General features: G+C 56.0%; 1 protein-coding gene across 3 annotated transcripts; it reads left to right on the plus strand.

Moving 5' to 3' along the window:
* Positions 1-22,957, plus strand: PDE4C (phosphodiesterase 4C). Of its 3 annotated transcripts, XM_028132484.2 has the most exons (16): positions 1-42; positions 3,847-4,052; positions 14,528-14,719; positions 15,245-15,281; positions 15,373-15,446; positions 15,572-15,624; positions 15,979-16,091; positions 16,171-16,264; positions 16,790-16,953; positions 17,146-17,244; positions 17,661-17,825; positions 17,910-18,009; positions 18,660-18,814; positions 20,563-20,685; positions 20,937-21,119; positions 21,646-22,957. In XM_028132484.2, exons 1-16 carry the CDS (start codon positions 1-3, stop codon positions 22,030-22,032), a joined length of 2,187 nt encoding a protein of 728 aa, XP_027988285.2. In that variant the 3' UTR covers positions 22,033-22,957. The 3 variants fall into 3 exon arrangements, with proteins under 3 accessions (XP_027988285.2, XP_027988291.2, XP_027988289.2); XM_028132490.2 differs by lacking the exons at positions 1-42; positions 3,847-4,052 and adding an exon at positions 6,834-7,075; XM_028132488.2 differs by lacking the exons at positions 1-42; positions 3,847-4,052 and adding an exon at positions 11,631-11,788.
* Positions 22,958-24,484: the final 1,527 nt, after the last annotated feature.

The following is a 24,484-nucleotide window of genomic DNA, read 5'->3' on the forward strand; positions in this document are numbered from 1 at the left end:
ATGAGGCGCAGCGGAACAGCACTTTCCTTCCTGCTAAGTGAGGTGAGTGGTAGGAGATGGCCTTATACAGGCCATGGGGGCGGGGTGTCCCAGCAACCCCCTACTCGGAAACACCCAGAGCTGCCTGGAGACCCACTTCCAAGCGGGGGAACCAAGGCCCAGAGAGGCCACTCGAAGTCTGAGACTCAATCCAGGTGTGGAGCCCAGGGTTGCAGCCACTACCTTTGGGTACAAGGGACCAATGGGGCAGGGGAGGCAGACTCTTGGGTCTGGAACCAAGGTTTTTTATTGCCCAAGGAAAGGAGGCCACACCTTTGGGGCAGAGCCAATGGCCCCATTCTGGGAGACTGGAGCAGGCTTAAAGGTGGCAGGGAGCAGGATTTAGGTAGTGAGCTCATTCAGCAGGAGCTGGGTTTGAATCCCAGGCTGGTTGTTGATAACCTCTCCAGAACTATTTTCTTGTGTGAAAAAAAAAAGTGGGGGCAAAACTTTGAGAGAGATCACGATGAGCCAGCAGGCAGTACCCACACATATTAGTACATTTATCCACCCTCCATCTCTGAGCCACATCTTCCTCCTCTGTAAAGTGGGGACCACTTGGCACTCCCCCAAACGTTCAGTTTACAGCATCAGTCATTCCCTTTGCACATGGAGCACCTAGTGCTATGCATGGGGGCACAGAGACTCATAGACGGGGGAGACAGATGTTAAACTAAGACCAAAAATAAAGTAGGCGAGTATGAGTGGGGCTGCCCAGGCTGGGCTGGAAGGGCTTCTCTAAGGAGGTGACCACTGAGCTGAAGAATGGATGAAAACAAGCAGACAGGCCCAGCCGGCATGGCTCAGTGGTTAAGCATTGACCTATGAACCTGGAGGTCACGGTTCGATTCCCGGTCAGGCACATGCCTGGGGTGTAGGCTCTATCCCCAGTGTGGGGCATGGAGGAGGCAGCTGATCAAGGATTCTCATCATTGATGTTTCTCTCTCTCTCTCTCTCTCTCTCTCTCTCTCTCTCTCTCTCTCTCTCCCTTCCTCTTTGAAATTTAAAAAAAAAAACAAACATAAAGCAAATCACATCCCTTGAAAGCCCTCAATGCACTCTCAGAATTAATTCCCAGTTCCTCACCCCACCCCTGAGGCCGTGCATCAACTCTTCACTCCACTCCCACCTTCTGCTGTTCCTGAAACCCACCAGCTTATTCCCACCTCAGGGCCTTTGCACCTGCTGTTCCTTCTGTCTGGTGTGTTATCTCCCAAGCTCTCTCCTGGTCAGCTCCTTCTCCTCTTTCAAGTCTCAGATGAAAATTACCTCCTCAGAAAGGCCCCCTAACTATGTCTGAGTGACATTTATGCCCCCCCCCCCCATCGCTCTCCAGGTCCTTACGGGGTTTCATTTTCTTTCTAGCACTATGTGAACTACCTTATTTATCTGTTGAATAAATAAATGAATATGAATGTGGGCAAGTTTTTACCATCTGAGCTCAGTTTCCCCAAGCAGAAAGTGGGCAGCTGACATCAGTGGGCTTCCTGTCCTGGGAGGGGCCTGCTATCCACACACCCTCTGCTTTCCCTGAACACCCTCCCAGCTGCTGGGAACCCTCTCTCCTGGGGGAGGCCAAGTGTTGACTACTTAGATTTCTGCATCAGAATTCAGGTGCCTGTGGGAGAGGGTGGGGATGGTCAATAGTGCTCAAATTGGGGGGAGGGAAGGCGGTCAGGAATCCTGGGTCCTAGAGGAATCAAATCTGTGCAAAGAGCTGGGGGAGAGGGTAGCTAAGCAGCCCCCAGCTGTGTAACCCACAGCAAGTCATTTCTCTGTGAACATTAACGGCCTCCTCTGTGGCATGGGAATAAGAGAAGAAAAGGAGCTGTGCCATTTCCCGGCACCTAGTAGAGGCTCTGAGGTGTGAACTGCTGTGCACTCCCTTCGGCTTCTTCCCTGCTCCCCTTGGCCTGGCTCTGGCCCTGATCAGCCTTGTGGTCTTGGGCCTCACTTTCTAAATCTGAATGTTGAGTCTGATGGTGGACGCAGACTCCTTGGTGAGGCTCAGGGGCAGAGCAGAAAAGGGCTGGGCCGCCCCTTTGAGCTCCACGTCTCCCGCGTCCCCATTTACTTCTTTGACCCCCAGCACACACCCTCTGCTGTGGGTTCCAGTGTGGGTGCCACTCCCTAGGGTCAGCACCGCGGACAGCTCCCAGCCTGTGGCTGGCGCGGGCAGCCCCCTATTCTTTTTTTTTTTTTCCTTTTTGTACAGCAAAGGTGGGAATTTATTAAAGAACAAGCACAGACTCCCACGTGGGGAGGGGGAAAAGTCCCCTGTTCCTTTTTTTTTTTTAATTGATTTTTTTACAGAGAGGAAGAGAGAGGGATAGAGAGTTAGAAACATCGATGAGAGAGAAACATCGATCAGCTGCCTCCTGCACACCCCCTACTGGGGATGTGCCTGCAACCAAGGTACATGCCCTTGACCAGAATCGAACCCGTGACCCTTGAGTCCGCAGGCCGACGCTCTATCCACTGAGCCAAACCGGTTTCGGCCCTGTTCCTTTTTAAAAATATATATATATATATATAGACAAAAAGAACAGCGATGCAGAGGGCATGGGGACAACCTGGAGGCGGGCGGGGTGGGGGCAGGATGCGGGCTGGGAGCTGAAGGGGGCCTGGGTGCGGCACTGCCCGTGGAGTTATGGCACGTGTGGGAGTCTTCACGGTGAGCCGGCCACAGCCGGGAGGGACCGAGGCGGGGCCCGGTGAGCAGGAGACAGGCACACGGGCACTAGGGGGCCGCCAGCCCGACCACCTAGATCAGGAACCTCTCTGAGTCCGGGAGGAAGTCGGGGAGGAAGGCAGGGTCCGGGAGGCCTCTGTGGGAAGCTCCTCAGGGTCAGGGCCCAGGGGGGTGAGGCCGGCCCTTCCAGAGGGCCCCCTATTCTTTTATCACCTACGACCCAGAGGAATTGGTACTGTTTTCATACCACCACCCCTCCCCCATGGGGGAAACTGAGGCATGCTTGCCCTAGACCAGGCAGCATGAATTGAACCAACCCCAGATCTGCTGGGCTGGAGAACTTACATTCCCGACTCATTAACTGAACCTGATTCTGTCTGGTGTTTAAATGCCTCTAGTGTTTACTCAGCGCATGCTTGCAAACAACCTTTTATTTCATTTCTCCTATCCAGTCCTTCCCTTAAGAAATGAACTGAGGCTCAGAATCCAGAATCCCATCTCCACCATTTATTTACCAACTGCAACCTTGGGCAAGTTACTAAAGCTCTGAGACTCAGTTTTCTTTTTTGTAATATGAAGGTAATGGTACAAAATGGCCTCATTGTGCCTCATGAGCTGACCCACAAGGGTTTCTTAGAACAGCACCTGTGTGGAATGAGTATGCAAGAAAGATTGGCTATCGGTACTGCCATTATTATTCACTTGTTTATTTACTGCATGTTTTATTTTTATATTTTAATAAATAATATAATTTATGAAGTACAATTAAAGTGCCTATTATTATTAAAAATAGCAGTATAAATTACATGATGTTATAAATAATGAATATACTGCATATTAATTGATTAATAAATAAATATTGCTGTAATACCTACTATAGGCCAGGCACTATTCACATCCGGCAAGGTTGAGGTCTATCTCCCCATTTCATAGATGAGGAAACTGAGGTTCAGAAAAGTAAATTCACTCGGGGCGGGGGGCAGTAAAACTGAGATCCAGCTCTCTGGGCCAGTCCAGGTATCTGGGTGAAGGAATCTCAGAGCATCATGGTCCCCGGGAGCTAGGAAGGTCCCATGCCTGGGAACTCACTCATGTCTTGTTACTGTCTCCCTAGCAGGTCCGAGAGTCTGTGGATTCCAGCTCAGCCCCTGCGAGTCCCCGTGGCAGTGGTGTCATCTGGAGACGCTTCTCAGGGACCCCATTGCTGCCACCGCTGTCGAGCCGCCTCAGGCCCCCTGGAGAAACTGAGCCCAGCTCCTGTGTGGTGTTCACCATCGGGGCTCGAGGGACCGAGCAAGGCCATGGTCCAGCTTCAGGCAGGTGAGGAGGCAGATGGGGATCAAGGGGGTCAATCCCAGGAGAGAGAGGAAAATACCTCGTCTAGATGGACCTTTCTTTAACTTGTTCATAAAGCACTTATTAAGCACCTATTGTGTGCCAGGCCCTGTACTAGGGGCACAGCCATGGGCACGTAGGTGCTCATAGGCTGACGGTGGAGACAGAGTCATACCAACTGGAGAGATGAAGGTGCCATGGAGCCCAGGGGGCTTCTGACCCAGCACTGGGGAGTAGAGGGTGAGAAAGGACTTCTTGGAAGAAGTGGCATCTAAGGATGAAGAGGTGCCTTAAAGGATGAAGAGAATCAGCAAGGAGGAGCACAAGGAAGGAACAGATTGTGCAAAGCCTCAAACTCAAGAGGACCAGGTGTATGAGGAGTTGAATACAGATCAACATGGCTGGAGGGTGGGAGGAGAGCCTGGGGAGGTGGGAAGGGGCTGGACCACACAACAACTCGGGGTGTAGTGGGGAGCCATGGGTGTGTTTTCAGGAGAGTGAATGGACATGATTGGCATTTTAAAAAATTCCTCTGGCTTCCGGCGGGGTGGGAGTGGGGTGTTGTCAGGGGCAGGGTGGAAGCAGCAGGAGCCCAGTGAGAAGGCAGTTCTGGGCAGGAGATGGTAGTGTCTGAACCAGGGTGGGAGCCATGGGCTGGAGAGAAGTAGGAAGATGCGGAAGTTATTTATGAAGTAGACACACCAGGCATTGGTGGACACCCGCAGAGGGTAAGTGAGAGCAGGGATGTGTATGGGCAACTCCTCATCTTTGACCCTTCACATGTGACATTCGTTTGCATCCTTGCAATGATGCCAAGAGGTGGGGACACCATCATTACCCCACTTTCCAGAATAGAAAACAAGCTTGGGGAGGGGAAGTGATAACTGACCAGCAGGAGAACACATGTCCCCCACCAGTGGGTCAAGTTGTCCCTCACTGTCAGTTTTGGAGGACAGGGGACTGAAAGGAAGGCCAAGAACTGAGCCATAAAAGTAAAGGACAGGGCTAGCCAGTGTGGCTCAGTGGCTCAGTGTTGACCCATAACCCATCAAGCAGGGTTCAATTCCCAGTCAGAGCACATGCCCAGGTTGTGGGCTTGATCCCTAGTAGGGGCCATGCAAGAGGCAGCCAATCAATGATTCTCTTTCATCAGTGATGTTTTTATTTCTCTCTCCTTCTCCCTCCTCTCTCTCTGAAATCAATAAAAACATATTTAAAATTTTTTAAAGTAAAGGACAGAGAGGAGTCACTTGTTTTTCATCGCTCAGCAAGACATGGCAGTACTGAGGCTTGAGCTCAGTCTGTCTGGCTCCATGGCCCAGATATTTTCCATTTCTCCAACCTAGTGATACGAGCGAGGGTAGAGGGTAGAGTGTCCATGGGAAATATCCATAAAATATCCTCTATGCCCTCTGAAAAAATCAGGGCTCTTCCTGTTCACAAACTTTCTGCACCAAGTGGCTTCAAAGGCCTTCCTACCACAGCCTAGTGCCTGCACTTCTCAGCCCTACTCTTGTCCACATCCACTTCTTTTCAAAAATTGTATTTATTGATGAGAGAGAGAGACAGACAGAGAGAGAGAGGTTATTCCACTTGTTTATGCATTCATTGGTTGATTCCTGTATGTGCCCTGACCAGGAACCCTCAACCTTGGTGTATCAGGACAATGCTCTAACCAACTGAGCTACTTGGCCAGGGTGTCCGCATCTACTTCTGTTAATCATGATAGAAAATGTTCTCACCCTTCCTTTTCCACTTCCCAGAAAACTTCTTCTGAGATTAGAATGCCTGGCGGGAGGGGCCTTGAGTTTCTAGAACTGGGGAAGGGAGAGGCATGCCTGTGAGGGGGGGGGGGCATGGTGTGTCACAGAACAAATGAGATGCTGCCATTTCCACTGGGCATTGGTGTGGCTATAAAAAGGTGCCCTTCTTTGCCCACTCGCACTGTTGGCGGCCCTGACCAGAGGCAGCTTCTGTGTGCCCACCCCAGGCATGCACGTTTTTCTGTTCTTCCCAGATCCCTACCCTGTGTGAGTGAGGAGCTTTAGGACTCCAAAGAGACCCCATCTGGGTCTGATGGGCTAAGCTTACCTTCCTGAGCTTGGTGGATAGATGGCCATTTGTTACTACCTCTGAAGACCAGAGCCTTTGACTCTGCTTCCAGACTCCTTCGCTACCGTCACTGGGGAGGGTTGAGGACCCGCCGCTGTTCGGCTTTCAGCACCTTCCGGGCGGACGGCGCCCTAGTCTGGAGGTGTTCAGGGACCCCGGTCTCCCTGCCTTGACTTCAGCACCAACAGGTCGAGGACAGCAACTCGCTGTCTCACCCACCCTCAATCTACTACCTTCTTCCCTTTCAAAACCAAAAGAAGGGACAGTGCCTTGACGCTGGGGGTCTCTCTGCTCTCCATTCGGCAGCAACCGGGAGGATAATTTCTGACTTCTCCACTCCAAGTCCATGTCTTGACAGGAAAACGACAGACCATTCTCGGCGCTGGGCGGGGGGCGGGGGTCTCCCGAGCACCTGTCTCCAACCCCCACGCCTAAGTTTTCCACCTCCCGACGCCCCACCCCGCTATCCTTCAGCACCATTGGACACGGACAGCTCCTTGGCGTCCGCCCCACCTTGAGCCCCTGTTTACCCCCGCTGGCTCGAACAGCTCCTCGCCTCCACCCTCGCCCTGGCAGACCAGGGCGCAGACACGGACACTCCTCATTCCTGGAAGGCTCCCTCCCCTTCCTCTCCCTGCTCCCCTCCTCTGGCGCATGGAGACCCCGGGGGTACAAGAAGGGGCGCAGGCACCCAGCGAGCTGAACCGCGCTCTCAGCGGCCAAGGCTTAGCCAAACCCCCGAAGCACCTGTGGCGGCAGCCGCGGTGCCCCATCCGTATCCAGCAGCGATTCTACTCGGACCCGGACAAGTCCGCGGGCCGCAGCCAGCAGAACCGGGGTCCGCGGCGGGGGCTCCAGAAGTCAAGGTGCTCCTGGCCCACTTCCTTCCATAGGTGGTAGGTGGGCGGGGGCAGGGCCCTCCCAAGGCGTGGGGGATGGGAGCACGGACCTGTGGGAGTCGGGAAGAGTCCTTGCTTCTCCAGGGGACGGGGGTCTCTACTGTTTGGCTGAGGCCGGTGCTTTAGAGAAAAAAACTGTTTTTACATGGGGTGACGCTGGGGTGATGATGTCATGATTGTTTATGGGTGTGTGTGCCTGGGAGTGCCAGGTGTGGTTGCATCTAAGTGTGTGTGTGAATCTGGGCAATTGTGACCCTGTGTGTGCTCCGACCTGCTGCGTGAGGGTGGGTGACCAGAGGTGCTCGGTTGTATGTACACCAGCTGTGTATCTGCCTGTGTGTTTTGCCCTGTGGTCCTTGTGGGTATGTGGACGAGCGTGACTGTCCTCTCTCTAACACAATTGAGGTCCTTTAGACCCTGGAGTGTCTTCGGATGTTTGTGGGGTTGTAGCCATCCCAATCATCTGAGAGGAAGAGGTTGGGCTGTCCTCAGCCCTGGGGGAGAGAGCTTGCTCTGTAGCCTGCCTTGCCACCAGCCCTCTCCCCTACCGCTGGCCTCTGTTGCCAGAAGGAGGGGAAACCTCTTGGGAGCCTGAGCACAGGATGTTCCTTCCCTTAAGAAAGGATGGGGTGGAGAAGGGGGTGTTGAAGTGGGAAGGCCTGCTCCTCCTGTTTCCTATAAAAGGTGAGTGGGACAATAAGAGAGAGATGGAGAGAAACATCAGGTCAAACAGGGGCCTTGCAGGAGCCAGAGGTGGGAGTCTCAGCTGCTGGGTCAGGGCTGGAGGGCCCAGGAGCAGGGCCCAGGAGTCCCAGACCCTTCTTGGGTGGGAGGGGGAGATAGAGCAGGCCAGATCTAGAGTCCTGGGCTTGGTCAGGCTGGTCACCTCGGGGGAGCCAATTTCCTCTCTAGATCGTCATTCTCCCACCTCGGTCCATGGCCCTCCTAGGGTTACCGGCTTCTTGGTCTACAAGCCAGGCCTAACTCCCCAGCCCCAAGGCGTCTGGAGCAGCTGGGATTGGAGCTCTTCCCAGGTGACCCAGCAGGTCCACTGCCCCCATTTCCACTTCCCAGCCCTCAGCTCCTCCTGCCTCCCCCCTCCCAGTGACTCATAATTTTCCATCTTCAAGAAAGAACAAACAGAGACTGGATTTGGGCCCATCTAGGGGGAGAGCCCACGTGGCTCTGAAAGGTTCTGGAATGGGTGTGTCCCTGTGAACGTGTACTTGCGAATCCTGCCCATGCATATATGTGCTGATGTGGGGGAAGGGGCTCAGCCTTTAGGTTCAGGCCCACTGGGTTCAAGGCCAGTCTGCTAGGTGCTCCCCAGCGAGCAGAGAATACTAATGAAATGCAAATACACAGCTGTACTTCCTGTATTTTGTTGAGAACTTGCTGTGTGGGAGCCTGGTCCCCCACTGTGGCTCTTTTCCCCACTGTCCCGGGTGGGTCACTTGGGCCTGGGAGGGTCCTAGCATCTTGTTCAGCAAACATTTATTAGCTACCTACTGTGTGCAAGGTCCTGTACTGGGGACACAGCCATGGGCAAGCAGGGGCTCACAGGCTGATGGTGGAGACAGACTCATACCAGCTGGAGAGAGAAGGCCTCTGACCCAGCTTTGGGGGGTAGGGTGTGAAGAGGGCCTGCTGGGAAGAGGTGGCATCTAAGCTTAACCTGAAGGTTGAAGAAAAATCAGCCAGAGTGCAGGGAAGGGTATGCCAATTAGATGGAACAAATTGTGAAAAGCCTCAGACTCAGAAGGATCAGGTACATGAGGAACTGAATATAAATCAATGTGTTTGGAGAGTGGGAGGGGAGACTCCCTACTCATCTCCCAAGCATTAATTGAGAACCTATGGAGTGTTGGGCCCTGAGGGCATAGCTGGTAGCAAGGCAGAGCTGGTCCTACCCTGGAGGGGCTGGTGGGCAAGGCAGAAACAAATCAAATGATCATGACAATAAATGTGAAATGGTACTTGTGAGAGAAGGTGGTCTGAGAACATTTGCCCAGCTGGTCAGGGAGGGCATCCTGGAGGGGTGATCTGAGAGATGAAGAGGCGGCCGGGGAAAAGTGTTGGGGCAAGGGCCTGTGTGAGAATGAGCCTGGCTGATTCAAGGAACAGCAAGGAGCGGGATGAAGCCGCCACAGGGTGAACCAGGAGGAAGAGGGCGGGAGGCCAGCAGGGGTCAGGCATCACAGGGCCTCCAGAGAGGTGTGGATTCAGATGAGAGGGCAGTGAGGAGCCACAGGAGGGTCTGGAGCAGAGGAGGGTGAGATCAAACTCACGTGAGCATCTGTACACGTGACACCGCCCCCACTCCCTTCTCTCTGTCTAGACTCCATGGAGACAGGAAAGTCATTTCTCCTCGCCTGTTTGTCCTTAAATGGGCACAACAGCACCCACATCCTGTCTCCCTGGGGCCGTCTGGTGGCAGAAGAGAAAAGTGCTTGCCCACGGCAGGGATGCTCAAATGGGAGGAATGGAGTGACGTGCTTAGGGCACCAGAGACTGCTGGTCATGCAGCACACAGGGACAAAGTCAGGATGGGGGTCCCCGGGTCCGCCCATCCTTCAGCCTCTGCCCTTTACCCGGCAGGGATTGGGGCCACCCAGGGTCAGGCAGGCCAGATTCCAATGCTGAGTTTCAGCTGTGAGTCTCAGTTTCTCCATCCAAAAAGCTATTAATAACACATTACTGTTAAAACTGTTAATAAAATATTTAAGGTTGAATCTATTAATGAACATTAATATTAAACTATTGATAAAACATTCATGAAGTCTGGGACTTCAGAGGGGATGGAGCCAGTTAAGCATTAAGTGGGAGAGAGCACCGGCTGGGTAAACTATGTGGCAACTGAACACACCTCTCTGTGCCTCAGTTTCCCCATCCCCCAAATGAGCATAATAGTCCTCACTTTCAAGAATTGCTCCGAAAAGCAAGTGACTTTTAGGTGCACAGCCCTTGGCTCAGAGCCAGGCAAGTAGGAAGTGCTGTTTGTATTGATGTGTTTAGTCTTAACCTTCCATTTCATGCCTGTGACTTTAGGGGAGGGACTGAATTCCTCTGTGCCTCAGTTTCTCCTTGGGGACATAAGACTGTGCAAGCCCCTCCCACGGAGCTGGGATGGTGCCGAGTCTCCTGGGAGGGATCCTGGCCCCAGAGTCTCCACCAGGCCGATCCTGGCCGCCTCTAGCCCCTGGGGATCGGCTATAATTAGGTGCAACCGCAGCAGCTACAGCGGGTATTTTTGTCTCGGGGACAGCAAGTCTGGTTCCCACCAGGTGTCCGGTTGTAGGGCCGCAGATGGCAGGAGGGGGTTCCCAGACAGACCCTGGAGACTCCTTGTCCTCCTGGGCCCCAGCACGACCCCTCTCTGAACCTCCATTTTTCTCATCTGTACAATGAGGCCAATAGCGTGGTTAGGAGGTCAGGAGAGGGTCAGGAACTCCTCCCTGGGGTGCCTCAGGCTCCCTCCATTGAAGCCCTGATCACCCCAAGCTGTATCTCATATTTCCCTAGGCGTGCCAGAAATGGGGGTGCCCCACAACTGGTATAGTCCTCCCAGAGGCAAGGCCTAGACAGTGGGGTGTGTGTGTGGGGGGGAAGGTTGGGGAGGCCCAGCCTCCCTGGACCTCAGTGGCTTCTGCCTGTGATGTGGGCATTTGGGGTCCTGCCTCCAAGTGTGACATCCTCTGAGATGTGTTTCCTTCCCTGCAGTACAGGGCAGGGCTACCCACCCCAGCACCTGGTACAGGCCCCTGAACTCCCAGACACCAGAGGTGAGGGCTCCATTTCCAACTCCCGGCCAGGTCCTTCCTGGGGCGGGGGTGGGGGTGGGTAGCTGATGCTTCACAGAACAGGAGATCTGGCTGGAGTGGAGAGCGGATGTTTGTGCAGTGGAGACAGCAAGAGAGGGGAAAGGATCCAGAGACAGGGCCTGGGGTATGTCAGAGCAGGTGGGGGTCATGTGGGGACTTGTGGAGGGGAACTGGAGGAGGAGGAGCCTTTCCCAGCCCTCTGCCCTGCCATGAAGTTTTGTGTCTGTTACCACCTTGCTGGTTTCCTCAGTTTCCTCACCTGGCAAAGGAGTAAGGGTTTGTTGCTGCCGGGCAGCCCCTTTGTGGCTCCAGGCCTCAGTTTCTCCATCTGGAAAACGGGCAGAGAGGGACTGGAAGCGCTGTGTGGGACCTGGGCAGCCCCTCGGCAAACTCCTGCCTAGGTGCTCTGCTCATTATGGAGGCTGCTTCCCTTTCTGGCTTACATCTCACTCTTCGCAGCCAAGTTACCCCAGACAGCTGCACTATTGTGAGACAGGTTGGCTGAAGAAAGTAATATCCGGGTTCTAGGCCCCAGAGGGCCGCCCCCAAAGAGGGGAGCAGAGAGTGGCACCTAGCTCGGTGCCTCAGTGTCCCCATTTCCCCGGGTGGGAGCGTCCCAGCACGGACCAGTGGTGGGGCGGGGCGGGGCGCCCTCTGTCCCCTCTCCGCGGGCCCCGCCCCCGCGGCCGTCCAGAAAAGGTCCCACGGCCCACGCTCCGTCCTGCCTCCACGCTGTCGCGGCGATGCAGGGCACCCCCGCGCCTGCCCCGGCACCGGGGCCTGGCTCTCCCCGGGACTCCCCGCGCAGCTCCCCCGGGCTCTTCAGGAAGCTCCTGGTGAACCAGAGCATCCGCCTGCAGCGGCGCTTCACGGTGGCCCATCCTCTGTGGTGAGGGGCGAGGAGAGCTGGAGGGGTCAGCGGAAGCGCCAGGCTGGAGGTGGGAAGGACACAGCCGGGAGAGCTGGGGCCGGACCCGGGGTCAGGGCGTGGGCGCTCTGCCCCTCCGGCCCCTGCTCGGTATCGGTCTCCCTCCACCCGCGGTCTGGACACAAGCCGGGCTCCTGCGGCTGTCCCTTCCCAGCTGTGCGGCCCGGAGCGGGACGAGCTGAGGCTCACGTCTGCTCCTGACCCTCCCGCCCGGCAGGCGGCCTGAGCGTCCCGGGAGTGAGGGGAAGGGCGAGGGTCACTCCCCGCTCGGTCTGCTCTCCTCCATCCGTCCCGGTGCCGGCGAAGAGAAGGCCTGGGGGTGCACAGGAAACGCGCCGTGTCCCCGAGGAAGACCCGATTTTAGGAGGCATGGCACCCCTAGCGTAAGAGAGGAGTTTCACGTCCCAGACTGAGAGCGGATCCCCGAAGCGCAACTCGGCGGTGTCCTCCAAGGACCTGTCACCTCTCTGGGTTCGAATCCCGCGCCTTCGGGAAGCGACTGTGTGGGGTGTGGGGGCAAGGCTAGGGTCGGAGGTGGGGCTTGTGGGCGCCGACCCTGTCTGGCAGCTTGCGCGGCGCGGTTCCCGCTGCATTCACACCCCCTGGAGAGTTTGGCACCTGGCGGCGCAGAGGCTGGAGGTCCCTTCAAACGGCCAGTGACAGCTGGCGGGGGCGGGGCAGTCGTGGTCGTGTCTCTGATGGCGCCATTGCAGCCCGAGAAGGGGTCCCAGGTCCGGGAAAGCGCCCTCAGAGCACCCAGACGCCTGCTAAGGGCGGTTCCTGCGTAGGGATCCGGAGAGAGCGCAGGGGCGTTGAGGGAGCGCCCTCGGGAGCCAGAAGGTGAGGCTAGAGGATGGCGGGTCCCTCCGAGGCCCTCGTGCCTCAGTTTACCTGTCTAACCCATGGACAGACATGCGGCTTCCACAGTCAGGGCGACCTCGCCGCGCGCCGCCCGCGTCATGGAACCACAGCCTGACCCCGCCACTCCCAGCTAAGATTAGAGCAGAAAAAAAAACAAAACAAAAACTTCCCCGGCTGTGACCAGCCTTTAACCCTGAGCGCCGACTCATTGGATTCCAGCCCAGCACCCTGTTGGCCTCCCTCCCCCCCCCCCCCACCCCCACCCCATCCCGCTACAGCCTCCCTAGTTATCCATGGGTGCGCTCTCCCAGACCCTTGGGGAGAGGCGAGGAGGGAGAGGGGTGGCCACTCCTAGGCCTCCCCCTCGGAGGGCAGGTTACTGGGTCAGCCGCTGGCCTCCCCTGAAGAGCGCCCCTCCGCCGCCCCCGCGCCCCTAGCCGGGCGGGTCAGTGTTAAGAAGCCCAGCCCTCCTCCTGACGTCACGGAGCGGGAGCTCGGACGCACGCGCGGTAGTGGCTTCTCTTCTCCGCTGAAGCCGAACTGGCAGCGGAGAGAGCGGCCGGACAAAGCCAAGCGCGCCCGAATTCTCCGGAGTGTGGCCGAACACAGCCGAATGTTCCCGAACGCATCCGAACCTGCCCGAGCGCGGTCCGGCGTAGTCAAGTCAGAATGAACTCGCCCGACCGAACTCAGTTGGATCAGCCCCAATAGAATTTACTCAAACCCGACCCCGCTGGACCGAATCTAGCCGAACCGGGCAGAATCCTGCCGAATCCCGGACGGGTGACCTGGCGGGGGGCCAGGTGGACACGGACCCTTGGCCAGAAGCCCCAAGTTGCGGGCGGCCCCCGGTGTCTACCTGTCCCCTGCCTGCCCTCTCAAAGCCCGTGACCTACAGCAGCCCCTCTCCGTTGCAGAACCTCTGTTCTCGCTCACGTCCCCTCCCACTCTTTCTCTGACCTCTGATCCCAAGGAGGATGAGCATAGATTCTCCATTAACCAGTCGGGGTGTGGCGGGAGGGAGGGACAGGGCTGAAAGAGCTAGGAGGGAGGAATTGAAGGTTGCTGTGGGGAGGATGGTGCTCCGGGAAGAGGGCGTGGCCCCTAGCGGAAGCCTGGGGGTGGAAGAGTACTGGCAGAGCGTTCGCGGGGAAATGAAGCAGGGAGTAAAGGATCTGGGAGGGGTGGGCAGGTGGGGGGTGGGGTAAAGGATCTGGGGGCGTGGTCGACTAGGTTGGGGCAGGGCCAAGTGGGCTGAGGGTGTGGGCTGGGGGCGGGAACAGGTGACCCAGGGCGCGACCTAAACTGGCAGGGGGCGGGGCCTCTCCCGGCTGTGGGGAACCTTGGAACTGGCCTGATCTAAGCAAGATCCAGGCCCCTCCAGAGAGGAGAGCCCAGAAAGTCCGTTTCCAGTCTCTGTGAGCTTACCATGCGACCTGGACCTCGGTTTCCTTCTTAGTAATATGGAAGCCCAGTTGTCCTTCTCAGGTGCTCAGCTGTAACTACGTAAAAAGCGCCCTGGGAGAAGACCCTGCCATGCCTATATTAGAGACAGGGTAGTCGGTGTCCGGAGAAAGGCTGAGACCTACCCATGGTCACACAGACATCTGGGGACAGATCTGAAGCTCACGTTCTGGAGTCTAGACTGGTCCCAGCGGGAAGGCTGGTGCCGGGTCCCTGGGCGGGGGTGTGACTGTGAGGCAGGTGCACAAACTGTAAGCTACTCCTTCATGGCCCACCGTTTTGCTCCAGGGAGGATGTGAAAGGACAGGTTCGAGCCACCAAAGGCCATCCGCTTGCCAGGCCCCTTGGCTCTGACCATGCCTCATCTGTTTCCAGCTTTGACCTGGAAAATGCACTCTCGCGTGGGAGAAGCGCTCAGGACCCTCACGTCGGGCCTGGCCTTGGCCAGGTCATCCAGGCCCCTGCCCAACACAGCCAGCGGCGTGAGTCCTTCCTGTACCGCTCCGACAGCGACTATGAACTCTTGCCTAAGGCCTTGTCCCGGAACTCTTCTGTGGCCAGCGACCTGTGAGTCTGGGGCCGGTGGCATGACACCTACTCGTCTCTTCCTCCTTTTATTATTCCATTCAGCACACCTCCTTCAAGTGGCTTTTTGAGCTGGGTTTTGAAGTTTAAGTAGGAGTTTGTCAAGCAGCCACTTATTCAGTTGAACATGCCTAGAATGATATCTGGTGATCTGTGCTTGACTTTAGGCTCGGGTTGGGTGGCAATCAAGAAACATTAAGGACAATTAGTAGCAACTGAACAAACACCTTAATTAGACCTTCCTGGTAGCCATAATAAAAGGGGAAATATAATAATATCCCTGCTTCCCCCAGGACTCAGTTTCCTCATGTGTGAGGTTGGAGGGGCTGTAGTGGCTTTCAGGGAAGAGTCAGGTAAGGGGAGCCCAGAGATTAATAGGGCCCTGGGGGGAGGAGTCGGGAAGGAAGGATGTGCTCAGCAGAGGGCATAGTGTGGGCAAAAGCTGTTAGATGGGACCACGCGGGACATCTCCCTAGCCGCCCTTTCTGATGTCCTATCTCCCCACAGACATGGAGAAGACATGATTGTGACACCCTTTGCCCAGGTGGGTGCCCACTCCTCCCCTTTCCCTGCCTGAGGCAAGCAGGTGAAATCGATCCCCCCTTTTCCAATGCTGACCATTCCCCTCCCAACAGGTCCTGGCCAGTCTGCGGACTGTTCGGAGCAATGTGGCTGCGTTAGCCCACCTGCAAGGCCAAAGAGCAGCCAAGTACATAGCGGGTTGGGCGGGGGTGGGGCCTGGCAGGGAGGAGGGGGGCGGCGGCCGACAGGTGGGCTGGATGGGGCGGGACCATTTGGGTGAGGTAGGCCACCCCAGAGCGGACTGTACTGCAGGCAGACATCCATCGGGAACCCTCCATCTGCCAGTCAGCCCCCTCCGCCTACAGGTAATTCTCCTGCTCCTACCCCTTCCTCACACTATGGGACCACTGTCAATTTCTTCTCCATGGTGACCTCCCCAGCCCATGTATCCTTAGGCTGTGCTCATTGTAACCCTCCAAAACACCCTCAGGGATGGCGTCTACCATGCCCAAATGACAGATGGGGAGGCTGAGGTCCAGAGAGGGGCAGAGACCTGCCCATGGTCACTCCACCACTGGGGACAGATCTGGAACTCAAATCCTGGGGTCTTGAGTGGCCCCATTGGGAAGGGCTGTAGGGTCTAGATGTAGAGATGGAGACATGAAGGGGTGGGGTCACCGAGTGGGGGTGGGGCAGGATTCTGATGGCTCAGCCCCCAGAGGACACTGGGCAGAAGCTGGCTTTGGAGACACTGGAGGAGCTGGACTGGTGTCTGGATCAGCTGGAGACACTGCAGACCCGGCACTCGGTGGGGGAGATGGCCTCCAACAAGGTGAGGAGGGCCAGCGAGCGGAGATCATTTGCCTCCACCCGCAGTGCCCCCTCATCACTGTCCTCACCTTCCCCGACAGTTCAAGCGGATGCTGAACCGGGAGCTGACTCACTTGTCTGAAACCAGCCGCTCGGGGAACCAGGTGTCAGAGTACATTTCCCAGACCTTCCTGGGTGAGCTGTGGTGGGTCCCTGCCTGGGCAACAGACAGAGGTAGGAAGAAAGAAGAAAAGACCTCAGTCAGGGGAAGACAGAGCAGACAGACATGGACACCCCCAGCCACATGGGTGAAGGAGGGCTGGGCCAGAGGGAGGAGCAGGAGGAAGATCCAGGAGGAGGGGACATGAAAGCCAGGGTTGTGAAGCATGAGTAAAAGTTTTCCAAGAAGGAGATGGAGGAAACCAGATAGCTGGGTCTCCAGCTTGGGAGCTGGAAAGGACACTGAGCTGTTTGGGGCAAAACACTGATCCCCAGGCTCTCAGGGGCCAAGTCCATCAGAAGAGGTTACTGAGTGAGATCAGCCACGAAAAGAGGGGTAGCTACAGGCCACATACGGACTTGGCTCTGAGCTGCCTGGGATCCAGGTAAAAAGGAAATAGGTTGATCCTGAGGCTTCGCAAAGTCTGGGACCTGAGACTAGGCAGGACACCCCTAGCAGGTGAATCGGCTTCTCTGAGTCCCACCCTGCCCTCCCTCCAGACCAACAGACTGAGGTGGAGTTACCCAAGGGAACCCCCAAGGAACCCTCGAGGCCCATGTCCCAGATCAGCAGCCTGCAGGGGCTCCCCCACAGTGCCAGCCTCTCCACAGCCACCACCCCATGCTTTGGGGTCCAGACTGACCAGGAGGGGCAACTGGCCAAGGTGGGTTCCCAGCTAGAACGCTGAGCCCTGGGTTAGGGTTCTGGCTCTATCTGGATGCCCTAATTTGAGCCTCAGTTTGCCCACTTGTATACTGGGCAAGTGGGGGGAAATATAAGATCCGGGGGAGGGGCTCACAGGGTCAGAGCCTGGGGAAGCTGGGCCCGGGTCAAGCTGCAGATCTTCCCATTTTAGGAACTGGAAGACACCAACAAGTGGGGGCTTGATGTGTTCAAGGTGGCAGAACTCAGTGGGAACCGGCCCCTCACAGCCATCATATTCAGCATTTTTCAGGTACCTCCTACGACCCTGGCTACCAACACCCCTGGAATTCTTTCACCCCTTCCTACCTCGAGACCTCAGGGGACACACACCCTTCAACGCCTCCCTAACACCCCTGAGTGAAATCATTTGAGCAGGGCATTGAAGGATGAATAGGAGTTCACTAGGCTGAACAGTTCATTGCTGATGGCCAACAAGCCTCAGCTCTGGACCCAGGCCTGAAGAGACCTAGTCTGGAGGGAACTGCTGTCGGGGTCAGAGATAGACCAGAGGGGCAAGGTCAAGGAACAAGTGGTTTCAGAATTGAGGGCATCCTGGAAGATGGGGCATGTGAGAGATGGATAGGCGTTCAGAAGGAGAGAAGGTGTAGGAACCGTGTGTGCCGCCGCCTGGAGGAAGTCCTAACGGGGGGGCCTGTGGTGAACCAGAAACGGGACCTGCTCAAGACATTCCAGATCCCAGTGGACACACTTGCCACCTACCTGCTGACGCTGGAGGGTCACTACCACGCCGATGTGGCCTACCACAACAGCCTGCACGCCGCTGACGTGGCCCAGTCCACGCATGTGCTGCTGGCCATGCCTGCACTGGAGGTACGGTCCCAGAGACAGGCTGGGCAGGTGCGGGGTGCAGTGCAGAGGGCCCGCCCCTCAGCTCTTATGCCCGTGCCCGCTCAGGCTGTGTTCACAGACTTGGAAGTCCTGGCTGCCATCTTTGCAAGCGCCATCCATGATGTGGACCATCCTGGGGTCTCCAACCAGTTTCTCATTAACACCAGTGAGTTGGGGGCCCTGCCTCCACCTGTCAATCATATGATCTCCAGTGGTCCCATCCCTGCTTTGAGCCGAGTCTCCCTGTTCATGAAATGGCTGTGACAATCTTCTCCTCCTTGGGTATTCGGAGCGGGTCCAGGTACATAGTAGACACTCAATAAATGAGAAAATAACAAATGTGGCAGAGCTAATCTGAGCCCACTGAGATTTTAAAGGTTAGGGACCTTTGAGGTATCGGAAAAACTCCGTCAATAAGCAATTATTGGGCACCTCTTGTATACATCCCAGGAGAGCCCTCTCACTTGAGGATCCCAGAGTCTAATTGGACAAAGATTCAGTTGTTCATTCAACCAGCACTTAGTACACACTCTTTCCTGCCATGCCAAGTCCCCAAGGAGTCCCCAGTCTCCAGGAGGCAGAGCAGAACACAGATGCCCCCAGCCCCGTGGAGTCAGGGCATGGCCAGAGAGAGAGAGAGAGAGAGAGAGAGAGAGAGAGAGAGAGAGAGACGGGGTCATAGAAGGCTTCCTGAGGAGGGGGCATTAGGGTTGGAGCTTCAATGCATGAGTAGGAGTTTGCCAAGAGTTCGCCAAACCTGCCTTTTGGAGAGGTGGGTTGGCCGGGCAGAGGGTGAGGCTCTCCCCGTCCCCTCAGACTCGGAGCTCGCGCTGATGTACAACGACGCCTCCGTGCTGGAGAACCACCACCTGGCTGTGGGCTTCAAGCTGCTGCAGGCAGAGAACTGCAACATCTTCCAGAACCTCAGCACCAAGGAGCGGCTGAGCCTGCGCAGGATGGTCATTGACATAGTGAGGCCACGGCGATGGACCGGGCGGGGCGGTCTTCACCCGTCGGAGCTGGGCGTGCCTCCACTCTGAGCCTGAGCTTCCTGGTCTATAAAATGGGGCAATGACCCTCTAAGCCCTGGGTGGGGTGACCAGGCCGAGGTTCACACATAAGCGATGTGGAAACTGAGCTTCCGGGGTTTCAGGTGCAACTCTTTGCGCCTTTAGTCGGTCCGTTCGGTGTTTTTCAGGTTGGAAGACACCAGTAAGTTTTGGAGTCTCGGGCCTCATTCAGTCACTTTATAAGCATTTGTTGAACCCCTATTGTGAGCTCGCCCTTCACAATGGCCTTCCTGAGATGACAGTTCGTGAGGGAGATGGATGTGTGGGTGGGAGCGATAATGGGACCCCGAAGCAGAGCTGTGATGGATGACGTGTAGGCAGAGCTGTGATGGGGCCAGGCTCAAGGTCAGGTAGGGCTTCCCGAGAGGAAACCCTGAAATTGGAGTCTGCAGGGTGGGGAGGGGAGGAGCTGGTGAGGAGTGTTCTCGGCAAAGAGAACAGCATGTGGGGAGGGCTCAGAGGAAACGGAGGCTCCCAGTGAAGAGAAACTGAAAATGTGGTGAGACAGAGTTGGGGCCTTGGGTGGAAGGCATCATTTGGGGGCCAACTGGAGGTTTGGGGAAAAATGTTTTTTGAAAAAATATATATTTTATTGATTTTTCACAGAGAGGAAGGGAGAGGGATAGAGAGTTAGAAACATCGATGAGAGAGCAACATCGATCAGCTGCCTCCTGCACACCCCCCACTGGGGACGTGTCCGCAACCCATGTACATGCCCTTGACCGGAATCGAACCCGGAACCCCCCAGTCCGCAGGCCGACGCTCCATCTACTGAGCCAAACCGGTTTTGGCAGTTTTTTGTTTTTTTAAAAAAATAGATTTTATTGATTTTTTACAGAGAGGAAGGGAGAGGGATAGAGAGTTAGAAACATCAATGAGAGAGCAACATCGATCAGCTGCCTCCTGTATACCCCCCACTGGGGATGTGCCTGGAACCAAGGTACATGCCCTTGACCGGAATTGAACCTGGGATCCTTCAGTCCGCAGGCCGACACTCTATCCACTGAGCCAAACCGGTTAGGGCTGGAAAAAAGTTTTGATTCTCAGAGAAGCCCATGGGCTGGGTATTGGTTATCCCTGGGCTGGGTCCATATGGATCCAGTGAAGTTGATTTTTAAACAATTGTGTGGGGCCAAACTTCCCTCCAAAGTGCTGAAAACAGCCCTCCCAGGCACACATAGCCATAGGGAGGTTTGGGGAGCACCAGGTCAGGTTCCTCCCAGCTTCAAGACCACCTATGGCTCCCATGGCTCTCTGGGAAGTCCCCCCTCCTCCCTGAGGCCCTCTCTGCTCCTGTCAACCTCGTTGGCTCCAGCCATAAGTGCTTCCTCTATGTTCCCCAGCTCATCCAGCCCCAGGGCCTTTGCACAGGCCATGTCCTGGGCTGAGCCTCACTGCTGCCCTCAGCCCCCACATTGAATCTTTAACATGTGGAATGCATCCCATGAGCCTATAGACCTTAGAGGTGGGACCCCTGACTCAGCTCCTCTTGTGAGCTGGGTTTGCAGCCAATCTCATTACATCTCCCCATTTCACAGATGAGGACACAAACTCGGAGGGCTGAGGGGCTGAGGGGTGTGATGTCTGGGAGTAAGGGGTGGGGTGGGAGCAATGCTCATACCTGTCATTCCCCCCTCACCTGCCCTCAGGTGCTGGCCACTGACATGTCCAAACACATGAACCTCCTGGCTGACCTCAAGACCATGGTGGAGACCAAGAAAGTGACGAGCCTGGGAGTCCTGCTGCTGGACAACTACTCTGACCGCATCCAGGTGTGTGGCTGGGAGGACCCTGGGTCTCCACGCCTCTCATTTAGCTACACTTACGAAGCGTCTCCTGTGCGCCAAACTTGAAGAAACAGGCAGAAAGGCTCATGTGACTGTGCCTTAGTCACTCCTTCCCCTCCCAGGCCTCAGTTTCCCCACCTGGAAGAGGGGTGTGTCCACGGTACCGGCCTGACAAGGGGGGCTAACCGGGCCTGGGATGGCCTGGCCCGAGCCCTCCCGAGCCTCGGTCTCCTCAGGTCTTGCAGAACCTGGTGCACTGTGCGGACCTCAGCAACCCCACCAAGCCGCTGCCCCTGTACCGCCGCTGGACAGACCGAATCATGGCCGAGTTCTTCCAGCAGGGAGACCGTGAGCGGGAGTCGGGCCTGGACATCAGCCCCATGTGTGACAAGCACACAGCCTCAGTGGAGAAGTCCCAGGTCAGAGGGTGACTGGGTCAAGCTGGCAGGCACTGGGGAGCGGGAGAGAAAGGCGTAGCTGAGCCGACCTCATGAGTTCTGACTTGACCCCTGGCTGGTCAACCAGGGAGTGAGGCCTCAGGGCGTGGTCTGCCCTGGGCTGTGGAGTCAGGCCAGGATGCATTCTCTCTGGGCTACAGGGAGAGGGATCTGCACTCAAGGGGGTTGAAAATGTCTATTCTGAGTGGTGTGGGGCCCCTGGAGGGGCTCTGAGATGGGGGACACATACACCTAGCCCTGAGGGGTCTGTGCTGGGGTGGGAGGAAAGACTTAGGGGTTGGGGGAGCCCAGAAGGGGTTGGGGGAGCCCAGGGGAGACTTCCTAAAAGAGGGGTTGTTTGAAGAAGGCTTTGAAGGATGAGTAGGCGTTGGGAAAGGGCATTCCCGGGAGAGAGAACAGCCTAGGCCTGGAGGCTTAACTGGGTCTGGGTTCCATGGTGACTCACAGCACAGTCACCTCCCCCACCCAACCCCGTATCACCCCCCAGGTGGGTTTCATTGACTACATCGCCCACCCACTGTGGGAGACCTGGGCGGACCTGGTACACCCAGATGCCCAGGACCTGCTGGACACACTAGAGGACAACCGCGAGTGGTACCTGAGCAAGATCCCCCGCAGCCCCGTGGACCCCACCAGCCCTGAGCAGGGCGGCCTCGACAGATTCCAGCTTGAGCTGACTCTGGAGGAGGCGGAAGAAGAGGAGGAGGAGGAGAGAATGTTGGCTCAGGAGGCCTCAGAGTCACCTGGCACTGACCTCCCGTCCCCTGAGGCCAGCTCAGACCCTGGGGCCTTATGCCTAGACAACCAGAGGACCGTGGGCAAGCCCTGCATGGACCACGAGGGCAATGTAATGGCTGAGCCATCTGGCTCCTAATGGCCCCTAATGAGTGGGTGGACTTTCCAGGACGAGGTCCCAGGTGACTCACGCCTTGCCTTCTCCACACACTGAGGGAGACAACCTTAGTTATAGGCAGGTTTCAGGATTGAAGCTGACTGGGGTCCACTCTGACCCCTGGCTCTGCTGAGCTCTCCTCCTCCAGTGTCAGCTCTGACGTTGGGGCTGGGTCAGGCCCAACTTCTCCAGTGGTCACTCTTGAGCCACACCCATCACTTATTCTTTCATTCTTTTTTTTTATTATTATTCTTTCATTCTTTATAGGTATTTATTGGGCACATACTGTGTGCCAGGCCTGTGCCTGCTATGTGCCTCTGGGGCAGCCCTGTGCACCGGGGTGAGGAGTCAGCCCCAAGGAGATGCCCCCCACAGGCACTTGCGTTTCATCTGCTGGGCAGCTCCCTGCAGGAGAATGGGACCTTGAATGGGGAAAAGCTTTGTCCAGTCCCAACTCTGGTTCTGGAGCTCTGGAGGGGGGTGGTGAGGGGGCAGCAAAGAGAGGGCTCTGTGTGGGGACATCTCTGAAGACTGATGTGGCCTGTTGCTGCTTGTGCATCAGTTATTGCTTTAAGTAGCTGTAATTTCTGTCTTCAGCAGTGCCTCTGGCTGCACCTGTTCTCTCTGACCTCAGGACCTCCCGCTGGCCCCTCCCCCGACTCTCCCTCTTCTAGAACAGCAACAAAAGCACACAATTCCTGTCACTCCTACGGTGGGTCTCTGTATCTCCCAATTCTGAGGGTGCCCCAGACACCTCCTTAGGAAGGCCTCCTGGGCCTCAGTTTCCCCTCTATGGCCTGATCCTAGTATCTGGGTAAACTTTGGTTGAGAGGTAGTGTCTGTGACCACCCTGAAATATCTTAGAAATCTGGGGCATTGAACGTTTCTCTGAAGTTAAATAAACCTTATTAACTTAAACTAGTATGTCTATTTCATGGACGGGGACACTGAGGCACAGAGCAGTCCTGTTGCCTACTCTACGCTGCTGGGTGCTGGACATTAGCTAGCGGCGCCCCCTGGCGGCGGGAGGCGCGGCGCATTTGGGGTCCTGTTCTCCTGGCTGGCCTCCCCTCTCGCACCTCCCCGGTTGGAGCTCAGCCTAGGGCAGGGGTGGATAGGCCGCTCTGTGTTCAAGTGTCAGGTTCCGTTCCTGTCTCCGGAAAACTCAGTATTCCACCCTGGAACTTGCCTCCTTCCCAGCGTGCCTGAAAATGTATGTGTGACACAGGTCCTCCCAGCATCCTCTGGCTTCCATTCTAAATTACTCCACTGATAATTCACCATCACAATTAATAATGACAGTCCACAGAGGGAAAATTAAACGTCATCTGGGTCATGAACTTGGTGCATTTGTTTCCGGGTCTTTAAAAGGCAAATTTGATAATTTGGAAATAATGGAAACATAAAGAAGAAAATAAAGTTCAGTTAGAACCTCACTCATAAACCATCTGTCTTCAGCATTTCACCTTATTTCCCTCTGGATTTTTCTTCACCCATTCATAAGAATACTAATATATTCCCCTTGAATTTGTGCTACAGGCATCCCTCTCACTCCCTGTTACTGACTGCACTCTACCCACTCTGGCTTTCCACACCCAAGCACAGCCCCACCTCAGGACCTTTGCACATGCTCTGCCCACCACCTGGAATGCTTCTTTTCTCCTTCACCATCATCCTTTGGGTCTCAGCTCAGCGACCTCTCCTCTGGGAGATCCTCCCTAAACACCCCACTCCAGGCTGGCCCTGGTGGAAGCTCTGGGGAATTCTTTGATTCATGTCCGTCACTCTCTCCAGACCATGACCCCGGGATGCCTGGGCCAGGTCCCACTGCACCAGCTTCAGTGTCCCCAAAATGGACTTTGACAACTTCAACAAGTCCCGTGACCTCCTGAAGCCTTTGTCTTTCCATGGATAAAGTGGGCTCTTTGTGAGGGTCACATAATTGTAATAACAGGTAACATTTGAGGAAAGCATGTCCTGAGCTCGGCACTGAGATACATGCTCAAAGTGCAAATCAACTTTGCCTCTTCCTTCTTCCATTTCACAGATGTAGAAACTGAGGTCCACAGAGGGGGTGACTCCAAGTCCCCCATGTTATGCTGTTCAGGGTCCTTGCCTTGGTGGCCCACCCTAAACCCCAAGAGGAGGGTGGGAGAAAGTCTTTAGGGCCCCTTGGAACGTTTAGTTGTTGTGGCCCCTTAGGGTGACTCTCAGGGTCTTAGTTTGCCTTCCGTTAAGGGGAGAAAGTTGCCTGCTCCACCTCCCTCACAGAACTGGAGAGGAGCTGTCCCCTACCTCAGCTTGCCTAGTGAGTTCCAGCCTCAGGGCTATTCCCTCACTCTCCCTGTGGCCAATTCCTCCTCCTCCTTCAGGTTCCTGCTCAAATGTCACTTCTCCAGAGAGGTCTTTCCTAAACTCCCTGGTCAAAGTCACC

The sequence above is a fragment of the Eptesicus fuscus genome, chromosome 6 (assembly GCF_027574615.1).
Source record: "Eptesicus fuscus isolate TK198812 chromosome 6, DD_ASM_mEF_20220401, whole genome shotgun sequence".
Lineage (NCBI taxonomy): Eukaryota > Metazoa > Chordata > Mammalia > Chiroptera > Vespertilionidae > Eptesicus > Eptesicus fuscus.